At 38.1% G+C, this 13,858-nt stretch overlaps 1 protein-coding gene across 1 annotated transcript; it reads right to left on the reverse strand.

The window, feature by feature from the left end:
* Positions 1–4,229, reverse strand: LOC129266605 (lengsin-like). Its single transcript, XM_064103164.1, has 2 exons — positions 3,866–4,229; positions 1–2,741 (listed from the first exon to the last, which is right to left on the reverse strand). Exon 2 carries the CDS (start codon positions 2,708–2,710, stop codon positions 1,364–1,366), a length of 1,347 nt encoding a protein of 448 aa, XP_063959234.1. The 5' UTR covers positions 2,711–2,741; positions 3,866–4,229; the 3' UTR covers positions 1–1,363.
* Positions 4,230–13,858: the final 9,629 nt, after the last annotated feature.

A 13,858-nucleotide genomic window follows, 5' to 3' on the forward strand; every position in this document is an offset into this window, starting at 1 on the left:
TTCCATTCTTTAGGTAAAAATGTCAAAAAATTTCAGCTCGCGCTTCGCGCTCGCATTATTTTATTTTTCTAATATGTAACGTCTTCATGAATAACTGCATGCAGTCTTCAACAGATACCTTTTCCATCAGTACATTTCTTCTCGCGCTTCGCGTTTGTAGTAATTATTTAGTTGCATACACATCTTTTTCAGGTTCAAATTTTAGGAAAAAATACATTAATATTTCAAAAAAAAATTAGCTCGCGCTTCGCGCTCGCATTATGTAAATAAGAATTATGATATTATATATTTATGTTGTTTCATAAGAATAAAGCTAAGAAGTGACTATTAGGACTACCCCTTCAAAGAAACTAAAAATCATCTTCGAGCGGCCGATCTGGGAAAATATGGCTGAAAAAAAATTCCGGCCCCCCCCCCCTATTGGCGAAGGCTGGATCCGCCCCTGGGTGCCCCTTTTCCTTTAGAACAAGACAGTGTTCCTGTTATATGATTCTGGTAGAATACATTTTAAAATTGATGAATTTCACATAAGACACAGCCATTACCAAAAAAAAAATTGTCGACCGGCACAGCCAGCGTTTGCAATACTTTGTCAAATTCTATAATATAAAAAGCAGCACCATTGAAAAACTTTTAAATGGTCGTTACTCTGACTTTAAGGCTTTTTTGTAAAATCTTTTTGCAACTCACTCGCAATCCGAGTGCTCCCAAATATTAAATATATTGATTAATCTCCATTATTTTTTTCCAATATCATACTTTAAATGAAGTTATAATTTTCCTATGATAGCATATGCAAAATATAATATAGGGTACGACTTAACTAATGAAAATTTCTATAAAACAGCATTTTGGCAGAACGAAGGTTATAGAGCATAAACATTCAGGGACATTATCTATCATGTCGCCTTTCTGAGGGATCTTACCGCAGGTCTGTATAGGGACGGGGTCTATTTTAGACAGGGTGGCACCAGAAAGTTTTTGATAAGGGTAGTAGGCGCCAAGATATGACGAAACGTTGATGCCATAATGTTTTTCAGTTGAATCCTACCGGAGTTGCGTTTTTGGAGGGGCGTCGTCTGCCCCTTTCCGACCACCTAGCCCGTTTCCACTTTTTTTTTAGGGGGGCAATACTTAGACGTCTTAAATTACCTCTTTCAATGGATTAGTTGGTGGTAAATTTATTCCAACCAAAGAACATTTCAAAGGGTGCCGTCGGCCAACTTGATCCCGACCAAAGACTTTTCGGGTCCTAACATAAATCAATAGTCAAATTTAATTGGCTCCGAGGGGTAAAGTATATGATGTCAAAGACTGTTAACTTGAATCAACAGGCAAGACAGGCGTACCAATCCCTTTTCTCTTACATGATGTGAAATAAATAATCCCTTTCCCATTCCTCAACAGTTCCTTTTGAAATTGCCTCCTTTTCAAGTTTCATATCGTGCCTTTTAGACGCAACAAAACACTTGATGAATTCTGGTCCGAGGGCATCTGTGATAGCAGCATCGGTCAGCAAGGCTTCAATCGCTTCTTCCATGTTGTCTGGGAGCTTCTGTGTCCCGGGTGGAATATATTCATCCTTGTATGCATCCCCTGGTCCGTCAATCCCTTCTGGAAGTGGAAGTTTATTGATGACTCCATCTAATCCAGCCGCAATTGTTGCAGCCATGCTAATGTAAGGACTACAACCACTTGCTCCCATCCGGTTTTCAATGTATGTGCCACTTCCACCGTTCGTTTTAACGCGAAAGGCGCAGGATCTGTTGTCAGGACCCCATGTGGCGTTCCATGGTGCGAGGGAATAGCGTTTGAATCTCTTGAGGCAATTGGTCGTTGGTGCCATCAACACAGCTATTGCTCTGGCGTGAGCCATGAGTCCTGCCACCCAGTGTTGGCCAATCTCTGATAAACCAGTCGGGCTTCTAGCATCGTAGAGCATTGGCACCTTCCCAGCTACGTCCCAGAGGGAATGACAGTAGTGAGCCGAACAGCTAGATCTTCCAGGAAAAGGCTTTGTCATAAATGATGCCACCAATCCTTGCTTCTGAGCAATCTCTTTGATACCAATCTTGTAGGTGTGAGCTGTGTCTGCAGCCTTGATCCCGAACTCTGGGCGGTAGGTGATTTCCAGCTGTCCCACATCGGATTCGACCCCGTAGCACTCAATATCGACACCAGCCGGAGGCAGGTCATTGAGTATCTGCTGGAAGAATGGTTCGTAAGCTGCCATAGGAATAACCGCTGTGGAATTTGTATATCCGTGTAAAGATTCCATGGTGCCTTCTTTGACTACAAAGAACTCGTGTTCGTGAGCCGACCAAAGCGACAACCCGTGTTTCTCCAACCTTTCTAACTGCTTCCTGGCTACAACCCTTGGATAGACAGGTACCTTCTCGCCTTCATGGACACCTTCGATCAAGACCCTTGCTGTCTTCGTACACCAAGGCAATATCTGAAAGGTATCCAGATCTGGAAAGGCCAGACAATCAGCGTAGTGAATTTCCTCGCCATACCCACTATTCGGGGCGATACGCCCCCTTGGATCAAAAGCCATGTAACCCATGCAGATGTTTATTCCTTTCGTCGCCATCTTCTCAAAATGCCTAGTTGGAATGGCTCTGCAGTGTGGGATCCCGTACATATCGGATTGCTCAAAACGCACTGAAGTGATGCCATTCTCTTGAAGACGCTTCTTGATAAGTTCCATGGTTTTGTCTTTTAAAGACGGTCGGGAGATTCTGGATAAAAAATAAATCAAAGATATTATTATTTATTTTTATCATTTTCATTTTTTAATATTTTTTTTAAACATATTTATTCATTCATTCATTTCTTTCATATTAAATTGATTTATCCGTCGAACTATTCATCTATCTATCTATCTATCTATCTATCTATCTATCTATCTATCTATCTATCTATCTATCTATCTATCTATCTATCTATCTATCTATCTATCTATCTATCTAATAACTATCTATCTGTCTATTCATCCACTGTCGTTACAACTTGGACACCATGTTCGTCCACACGTACAAGTGGTAGTTTTCACGACCAGGGGCTGGCCTGTTTCATACAAGTTACCATTATGGTAACTTTGCCATGCAATGGTCACTCGCATGAAATCCTTGATTTTGATTGACTGTTGATCATCGATACCATGGTAGTTACCATTGAATGGCAAAGTTAAAAGTAACTTTCATGTAAAGGGACCCAGGCGACAGTCAAATGGGTGTCAAAATCATTGCCAAAAAGTCGGGGGGGGGGCTATGCCTTTTGGCAGCCTTCGTCCATGCTGCCAGTATGGGAATAATATATTCACCCTATAAATAAAGTATTTGAGAAAGTATATATGACATAGCACGTGTGTACGGCACGAAAGCTCAAAGCAATATAATTATACTTATTAGGGTCATTGTTTAAAAAGTCCTTATTCATATTTGATTTTTGATTTGATTTATTTATTTCCACATTCCAAAAAAAGCATATACAAGTGTAATCATTTTTTTTCTTAGCATAACATAATAAGCAAATGATATAATTAATAACATATGCATAATATACAATCTAATTGAAACATACTTATACCTGATAAATTTCTTCTTTTTTTTATTGTTAAAAAAAATAGCAGAAAAAAAAATATATATACATATATCAACATTAATACATTTTGAAATGTGGGAGACCTTCATCTTAAGCTTAGAGCTTGAAATTGATAAAGGCCTCAAAAGGAAAGGGGAAGGAAAATCAGACAAATAGTGCAATAAATAGTGCATATACTACGAGCATGCCCCCCCCCCCCCTCGATTAGCAAATCCTGTCACGGAATTCTTGAAAACTACGTAATATTATGAATACTTACCTTGAAAACAAACGATTGTGGCTAGGTGATTCAAGAGTTTAAAAACCACCTGATGCTATAATAACCTGACTGTCGCTGTTTTTAGACAAGTTACCTCCTATTAGAGAAGTAGTTTCATAACACATTGTCCACTGAGGTTATAAGAGTTGAATTCATAGGCGGTATTGGGGGCACAAAGGGCTAATGGTCCTTTGTATACTCAAGAGAGAGAGGGGGACACCATGCATGCTGGTACATTGAGTTTCAAAATGGACTCTAAACAAGTAATGGTCATCTGATCTCGTAGTCATAATGCCTCATATATTTCATTTTCTTGATAGGAATGAAAATACTTTTCTCTCACAATTTTGTCAATAAGCCTGTTCACGGTTGTAAACTGCGCACGAGCAGAAAAAGGTCATTGGAGACAACCATGAAGGTGGCTTTCAAATTCACTGACATAGGCATTTGTGATTTGATGATTATTCATGAATTCCTTTCAAAATATTTATCACATCCAAGCTGAAGAGTAATAAATAGAGCCTTCATAATCACTGGTATTTGACAGTAGCCTAAACAATAGTCAAATGTGCCAAAGGCAGACAATAAAACATATTTCCAAACTTTATCCCTGATGTACTATTCTAGTCACCTGGTCTATACAATGCCTTTTGTTCTTAGAATTTGAATACTCTACCGGTAAAGCTTACGCAACATCTACATTTAAAAATGATAGTGCTCATCCTAATGAAAAATCACAAAGGTCATTGGAGAAAAGTTGATCATGAGCTAACCGTGAACTGGCTTATTGTGAAAACTTTTTTTCGCTTTAGGCGCGTACATCGGCTGTCAGTGAAGATAAACCCCCTTTTCCCATCGCATTGTAATAAAAAAAAAAAGGAAGTCATGTGCACACGGGAAATTGTAATTTTTATCATGAAACATCTCCCATGAAATGTCGACTTCGTACTTTGCTCTGTAATATTAGTATGGGCAAATAACAGTGCAGTGTATTGCGAAAGATGCTCTCTCTCATTTTCTAGGGTCGAGAGCTTACGGGTTCAAAGTCTACATCTTAAAATTCAATTTTTATTATTTGGTTAGCAAGATACGACTCTCTGGTCCATAGCCAGGGATTCTTACGAGGGGGTTCTGAATTATAAAAAAGTGGACCTTTTGTATTTTCGGATCCAGCTTTTCCCAAATAAAAGCGTCAAACTTGTTTTCATGCACATTTCCCCCCATCGGCAGCTACAACTAGGATAAAGTATTGTCGTGGGACCCACGACAGGACAGGAATGATTAGTCAAGACTCCAAGATTCAGTCGATCTTTTATTTGCCAGCCAGATCAAAATGCCAAAAAAGCAAAACCAAAGCGAAAAAAACCCTGTAATGACAGGTAAATACCATAAGGCAATCATATCTGTAATATTCATATTATTGTATCAATGATTATATAAATCTTATTGAAGTCAAATTAAGTATTTCAATGAATATGAAATTAATATCTTCCCTAAATTCAATACATAAATTATATTAAAAGCATTAATTTATAATTATCTCATAATACGAGCGTGAATCGCTGCGAGCACATTTTGTTAAAGGTCAAGTCCACCTCAGAAAAATGCTGATTTGGATCCATAGAGAAAAATCAGACAATTATAATGGTGAAAATTTTATCAAAATCGGATGTAAAATAAGAAAGTTATGACGTTTTAAAGTTTCGCTTATTTTCACTAAATAGTTATATGCACAATTTAGTCAAATGCAAATAAGAAAATCGATGATGTCCCTCACTCACTATTTTTTTTTGTTTTTTATTGTTTCAATTATACAATATTTCTATTTTTACAGATTTGACAACCAACTTGACAGAACCATTAAATGTTAAACAATGGTGATTCCACAAGATCAGGGAGAAATAAAACTCCGTTTTACAGGACAATGAGGAGATAAATAGAATATTTCATATTTCATATAATAAAATACTAAAGAAATAGTGAGTGAGTGATGTCATCAGTTCCCTCATTTGCCGACCGGGATGTGCATATAACCATTTTGTGAAATTAAGCGAAACTTCATCCGATTTTGATGAAATTGTCAGTGTTATGTTTGTTGGATTTTTCTCTTTTTATTCAAATTATCTTTTCGTTGGGGTGGACTTGTCCTTTAATATATTGACCTGAAATAGGACCTGTTTATGACTGTTTGTAGTGACTCATAAAGATGAAGAGCGCTCGCAGTAATTATCTAGAATGTCCAGAATGTTCAATTTTCATCACAAAATACATGAAATTCTTTTAAAAAAATAGCTCGCGCTTTGCGTTCGCACTCAAGAAATGACTGCACTGGCGTAAATCCCGGGGGGGATGGGGGGGATATATCCCCCCCACTTTTCGAGGAGGGGGGGATGGCCTGTACAAACATCCCCCCACTTTTTACGAAAGAAATGAAAAAAAATCACAAGAGATAATTGTTTTATTGGTGAAAATTCTTCCAAAAATACTGCTTAACAAATAAAATAATATTATTGAATCATAAAATGCAAATAAAGAGCCAGTTCACCATTTCCAAACGAAATACTTATGTCCTTATTATAACATTGAAGAGAACCCCCCGTTTCTTCAAATTCATCAATGTTGGGGTCTTTGGGAAGGGATTAAGATGGAATGACAATTTTTTTTAATGCAATCTCTAATAAAACCATTAAACCATCATGGGGTAAAAAAGATAATAATATTGGAGGGGTATTTGCCATATGGACATACAGTGACGCAACTACGGGGGACATGGGGGGCACATCCCCCCCCCCCCCCATCGGCTGACAAACAAAAAAACGGGGAAAGGGGGAAAGGAGAAAAGAGGGAGAAAGGAAGAGAAACGTAGTGGGAAAGAATAAAATATTATTCATTATAATGTTATATTATAATTATGTTAAGTTACATTACATAAGAAACATTTTTATCATAACTTTATGAAACATAATTTGCCCAGGGCCTACGTCTTCATTGTTCCTGGTGCTCGCATTTTCTGTTTAACGAGATATATAATCATGTTGTACTAAAACATCCCGTTTTCAAGTCAATATAAACCAAATATATTTCCTAGCACTTGAGTTATCATTGTTTTATGTAGTGACATAGGCCTATGCTTCTTTTTCATGACTCAAAAGTGATTGCCCCATGTTAAGGTCTTCGTATATATGAAACATTTCCTGTCCGTGATTACGTTCGCATTAGTGGATTGGTGAGATATGTCTGCTCTTCATGAATTCCTAAAATCAGTCCTTAAAATGTCCCTTCTTCTGATCTGAATATCAAAAATTTTCAGCTCGCGCTTCGCGCTCGCATCATTTGGTTAATGAAATACGTATGGTCCTAGTTAATTCCTACAAAGAAACCTTAGAATGCCCCACTTCAGGTCTGAATTATCTAAGTTTTCAGCTCGCGCTTCGCGCTCGCATTGTTAAGCGAGACAGGTACCTATCATGATTACACAAATTTGATTATAATGTCCCTTTTTAGGTGTGAATATAAAAAAAAATTCAGTTCGCGCTTCGCCATCGCATTATTTGATCAGTGAGATACATATCCGTTTAATGACATTGTCCTTAAAATGTCTCTATTAGGTCACTCACTAAGTCATTCAACAATTTTGCTGGTGCCCCCCCCCCCCCATGCCGTGACCCACGGTACGCCACTGTGGACATATCAATGACAATTCCTTGCATATCTAAAAACATGATTGCAAAAAAATGCCAAAATATTTCAGTCATCCCCCCCACCCATCAACACGGATTTACGCCAGTGAATGACTGATAGGACATGGGCGTTTTGCCCCCCCCCCCATATTTCACGAGCAAGGAAAAAAAAAGAGAAAAGGAAAGGGATAAGGGTGAAAATGAATATCATTTTCTAAATGTTATGTCAAAATCTATCACAAACTTGGAATTTTGTAATAAAAATGTCAAAATTTTTGCTCTTTCGCAACTTCTTATTAACTTTACGCGATACGCCATATCGAGCCCCCTCAATTTTTGGCTTTTCACTTTACACCCCTGGGACAACCCCTTCGAAGAAACGAACAAAAATAAACTTTGAGTGGCCGATCGGGGAAAACATTGGTGAAAAACATTGGGCCCCCCTATTGGCGGAAGCTGGATCCGTCCCTGCCCATAATTAAAAAAATAACTGCGTCTGAGTAGAATATTTCCCGATATAATATTGAAATTATTTTGTACCTACTTTTTACCTTCAAAAAAATTTCTGACAGGCCAAAACAAACAAATAAGAATTAAGAAAAAAAGGTGGACATCTCAACAATTTTCACCATTTGAACTTAAGCCCCCCCCCCCAGCATATATTCTAAACCCCCTCCCTCTTCCCACTGACGCCAGTGCTCTACCAACAAGTTTTTATTCTGGAGAAACTGATCCCTAATGAATGATCTACCGGTTAATAAAAACATAATCATGTTAAGCATGCAGGCCCCGCTGGGAGAACAGTTTTCGGAACTGAAGTGGCTACCCTGGTAAAAAAGGACGTAATTATTATTACCTATTTTTATTATTATTATTATTATCATTATTATTATTAATAAACAATTTAAACTTTTTTACAAATAACATTACTGTATGGTATTCTGGCGTAGAGAGCGGTATACCGAGACCAAAACAACAAGCATGAACGATGCATGGAACGAACGAGCGATGCCCATGTGTAATTTGATACCAAAACACACGAACCGCTTTCGTTGTGCACCTGTGTGTTTCAGGAAGTGGAGTTTTGGTTGTGCTCGGCGATAAATTCAAGTCATGTTTGATGTAATTTCTCGAGTTTGGATCAATATGGCATATTCTAGAAGGATTGTAGCAGGACTTCTGGCAATTTACTGTAAGTACCCAACCTCAATTCTCGCAAACTATCTTCGAATTTCCAAAGAAAGTTCGAACAAGCAAGTTTATAGCCGAGGCCCCTCGATCATCATTGGTGTCAATACAATAACCCTAAGTCAATGAATGGGCTGAGTGAATGGAATAGCGCGGCTTTTCAACGGCGTTGTAGTTGTTGTGAAGCCCAGTCGTTCGGCTTGGTTGGGTGTTGACGGGTGGTCGCGTGGCTGACTGGCGGCTGTGTTATTTGAATGTCGAGTGCATTAATATTGGTGTGCATGTGTGCTGGAATTTGCCTTGTAATTTGTAATTCACCACGGGGTGCCCTCAAGGTGAATAATATTGGAGGGGTTTCTGTTGTGATTTTCACGATGCTTTGCTATATTAAAGACAATGTCGTCTGCATATGACTCTTATTAATATTTATGTAGAAAGTCAAAAAGGGGCCTAAGCTTTCGATCCTAGCAGAATCTTCGTCGGAGGCAAAATGACAAACATATAAAGTGGAACAACCATAATATAGACCACAAACAAGCTACAGCAACACTAGAAACAAGGAGACAAAAGGGGCATAATATTTATGTAGTTGCACTGGGTAAAAAGTGAGATAACAAGTATTAAACACTTCATTATTCTATAATCTGTGTAAACAGGTGATTCAGTTTAAAAGTTCCCTTTCTTAGCATGAGGAAGATTGATGATGCGTAATGATGATGGTGATGATGATGATGATAATGATGATAATGATGATGATGTCTGCATGGTGATTGGTGATGATGATATTGTGGTAATGGTGGTGATGGTGGTGGTGATGAGGATGATGATGATAATGGTGGTGGTGGTGACGACGATGATTATGATATTATGTATTATATTGTATATGTTTCTTTACTTGAAAGTCTTGGGGGATGTGTACTCCCCTGCTGCCCCCCCCCCATTGAGCCTCCCCTGTATGATGAAGAGTGGAGGTAAATTGTCTCGGGGATAGTGAACTGATGTTCCTCAGTGTATTTTCAAGTACACCCCCCTCCCCCTTCTCACTTTCCCTCTCTATCTTTGCCCCCTTTATTTTTTACTTGCTTGATTGTTTTAGGAGGCCAAATGATATAGGGCCTAGGCTTTTTATTAGGGATGAATTATCTTATAGCTATGCCTGTTGTCTTCGTCATCATCGTCATCAGCATCACAAGTATTACCCTCACCCTCAATTTCAACACCAAAAACATCACCCTCATCACCAACATCATCATCACCATCATCATCATCAACATCATCAACCACACCATCATCATCCTCATCAACCTCACCATCATCATCCTCATCAACCTCATCATCATCATCAACCTCATCATCACCACCATCATCATCATCATCACCAGCATCATCAACATCAACCTCATCATCATCACCACCATCATCATCATCACCAACCTCATCACCATCATCACCAACCTCATCATCATCATCATCACCATCATCATCACCAACCTCATCACCATCATCAACATCAACCTCATCATCATCATCACCATCATCATCATCACCGACATCCTCCTCCTTTTCCTCCTCCTCATCATCCATCCACCCTCCTCCTCATACTACCACCACCACCATCACCATCATCATTATCTTCCTCCTCATTATCATCAGACACTAGCCATCCTCAGTACAGTAAAAAAAAAATATTGTTTTGTTATACGAGACACATTTTAATTACCAAATTGCAGTCAGTTTTACAATCTCGATGAGTAAATTCATTTTGTAAAAGAATCGTGACCTACCCACTTTCTCATTTTTATGCTAGGCGAATGTTTTATACTAGAAATAAACATAAATTTAATTTCTAGAGCGTTAAATACAAAACTTTCAAAGTGCTTTATCAAATTTTGAAGAAGATGAAATTATCCTAATGCACATATTCTAGTAATATGCAGTTGCAGACGACGACAGCAAAAAAGAACAAAATGATTTCCAAAATTATGGCGAGAGCAGCTTGCTTGGAACGAGTCGAGTGAAAACATTCGCCAATCGATCGATTATAAAAACATTATTTTTATCCGCAAGGCCCATGGACATATCCATGCAAGGCAAAACGCTCTGCTTCTTAAAGGTCGAGTCCACCCCAGAAAAATGTTGATTTGAATAAAGAGAGAAAAATCAAACTAGCATAACGCTGAAAACTTCATCAAAATCGGATGTAAAATAAGAAATTTATGACAAGTTTGGCTTATTTTTCACAAAACAGTTATGCACAACTCAGTGTTATGCAAATGAGTGAGTCGAAAATGTCCCTCCCTCACTATTTCTTTTGTTTTTTATTGTTTGAATTATACAATATTTCAATTTTTACAGATTTGGCCATAATGACCACGTGACTGAACCATAAATTGATAAAACAATGGTATTTCCACATGTTCAGGGAGGAAGAAATCTTGTTTCACAGGAGAATGAGGAAAAATTAGAATATTTTATATTTCATAATAAAATACAAGAAATAGTAAGTGACGTCATCACTCCCCTCATTTGCATACTGACCAAGATGGGCATATAACTGTTCTGTGAAATAAAGGGCATGCTTAAAAACTTATTTTGATTTTACATGCGACTTTTATCAAATTTTCATCGTTATGCTTGTTGGATTTTTCTCTTTTTATTCACATCATCTTTTTTGTTGGGGTGGACTTGTCCTTTAAAGCTGCTCCCAGCTAGTGATTCGGTTATTGTTGTTTTGCTTGGAGATGATTTATTAACGTCTTTTGATGGGACTTTCTGGGGATGATTTTGTCTCCCAGATCAGACGATGTTTATGTCAATCTTCAATGCTAGTATCATCCGTTTTTAAATGCAAATATTTCTGGCGGGTGGGCCTGGGGCGAAGGAAGGGGGTGGTAAAAGAGTCGTATTTCCACTTTTTCCAGGGATTCAGTGTTTTTGCTTTTCATGTGATATTTTGACATGGTATACATGCGCTAGTTTGACGGTATTATAAAGAAGTCAATAGAAACAATCCTGACAATAGTCGTCTGAATAATGAATAAACTTAATTGAAATATGGAAAGATTTCTTCTTTTTTCATGTTTTTTAAATCTCATTCTTGAAGTTGGCATGTAATGGATTATATTCAGAGCAAAGGTGGTGAATATGGTAAATTGGCAATTCATCTACTGTCAACTCGTCCACTCACCACATGGTCTACCTTCATTTAGTCTAATGCCATTCCGTCCATTAACATTTCGTCTAACAACCTTCTGGTCCAATAAGCATTTGGTCCAATCATCACTTCGTCTAATCACCACATTACGCCTATATGACCATTTCGTCTCATAACCAGTTCGTCTAATATCCATTTCATTTCCATTCATTTTGCCCAATTAACACTTGTCTAATTAGACCCAAATTGGTATAAGGACTAAATGGCTATTGGACCAATTGGTTATTAGACGAAATGGTGAGTTGACGAATTGGCAAGTAGACCATGTGGATAGTGGACGAACTCATGGTAGACCAAATGATAGTAGACGAGTTGGTAATGGACGAATTGGCTTATTGGCATTAGATGAGCTGGAAATAAACCGTGGATAATATGCTGATGATATTGGTAATGATACTGTTGGTCAATGGTGGTGGTGGTGGTGGTGGTGATGATGATTAGGAGGAGGAGGGGGAAGCTGATGGTGATCGTGGCGACGAGGATGTCGATTATAATGCTTGTGTTGAATTAAAGGTATTGTTTAACTTTGTGAGCAGCCGATTAAAAAAATTATCAAACCAAGATGAAACATGTGTACAAGTGCATGTATTAGAGCTAATAAACCCTGAAAACAACCATTATTGAGAATGAAAAGCTAAAACTACAAGGCAAACCCCGATTTTCTAAATAGGCGTCTTATAGACGCCTAAATAGTACACATAAGTGTATGGGATGAAATTAAGATGGTGTTTTAGGTCACTTTATATTGCAATTTTTGAAGCACTAAATAATTATTTTCGAACGCAATTTTTTCTGGGCTTCATTTTTGTAACATATCACAGACACAGGTGACAAGTGTGACCTTCTAGCTCAGATTTTTTAAAAGTCAAACCAATGTTAACCAATCACTTTAAAATAACACCGAGGAAGAGGATGCGGGTAATTTGTTTTTTTATGTACGATTTATTACATCTAAGAAGTATTAAAGAACATGGCGCACTTTGCTGTCGTACTCAAGCGCACACAGCCCATATGTGTTCGTTCGCAAATGCAATTAAGTCATTATAAAATTATATTTTCATTGAAGACAAATAGAAGAAGAAAGGAAAGCAAGATGTATGTAAGCAAATAATGAAAGACAAAGAAATAAAGGCATAAGGAAGGTTAGGAAGGCAGAAGTCCTACAGAATAAAGATAGATCAAGGAAATAATTGATGAAAGATACAGGGGAGGATCCAGGATTTTTCGAAAGGGGGGAAGGACACATTTTCCCGAGGAAAAATTTGACAAGCAAAGAACATTACATTACAAATTTTAATTGTGCCTCTCAAGGGGGCGGGCCGGCTGAGCCCCTCCCCCCCCCTGGATCCGCCATGTGGAAAGAAAGAAGAAGAGAAAGAGAAGAGAGAACGAGCGTGAGAGAAAGAGAATGAGGAAGAATTATATCATGTATATTACATTATTGTATTCATAGTTAGCCATCATTTATTATTTTTTCCTGAGATCCCATATTTTGTATGTAGATTGCATCGTTTTTCTGTGGTCGTTGTTGAATAGATCTCTGTCTGCTTCCATCTTTTTTTCTAAATGGTAGAATGCGCATTTCGCTGTCTGGCGAAACAAAAACCTCAATATCATCTCTGTTATGCCTGCTCTGTCTCAAACAAAACGTTTATATGAGGAGGGGTGTACTTGGTTGCAGCTGCGACATCGTCACAATAGGCACCCTTCTTTCGTGTTGCCATTGCAAATCATGCGGAATATTTTGACGATTTTCGTTTTCAAATTTATATTGTAATCGGGGGGGGGGGGGGGTGTACTTCATACATTATTGTTCTGTTGTTGCAGAAAACGTTTTTTTTTACACTGGACCCCTGGCTTGGTCAACCCCTCCTACACACTACTTGGATCAGCACAACTACATAACACTAT

The sequence above is a fragment of the Lytechinus pictus genome, chromosome 8 (assembly GCF_037042905.1).
Source record: "Lytechinus pictus isolate F3 Inbred chromosome 8, Lp3.0, whole genome shotgun sequence".
In the NCBI taxonomy this organism is placed as follows: domain Eukaryota; kingdom Metazoa; phylum Echinodermata; class Echinoidea; order Temnopleuroida; family Toxopneustidae; genus Lytechinus; species Lytechinus pictus.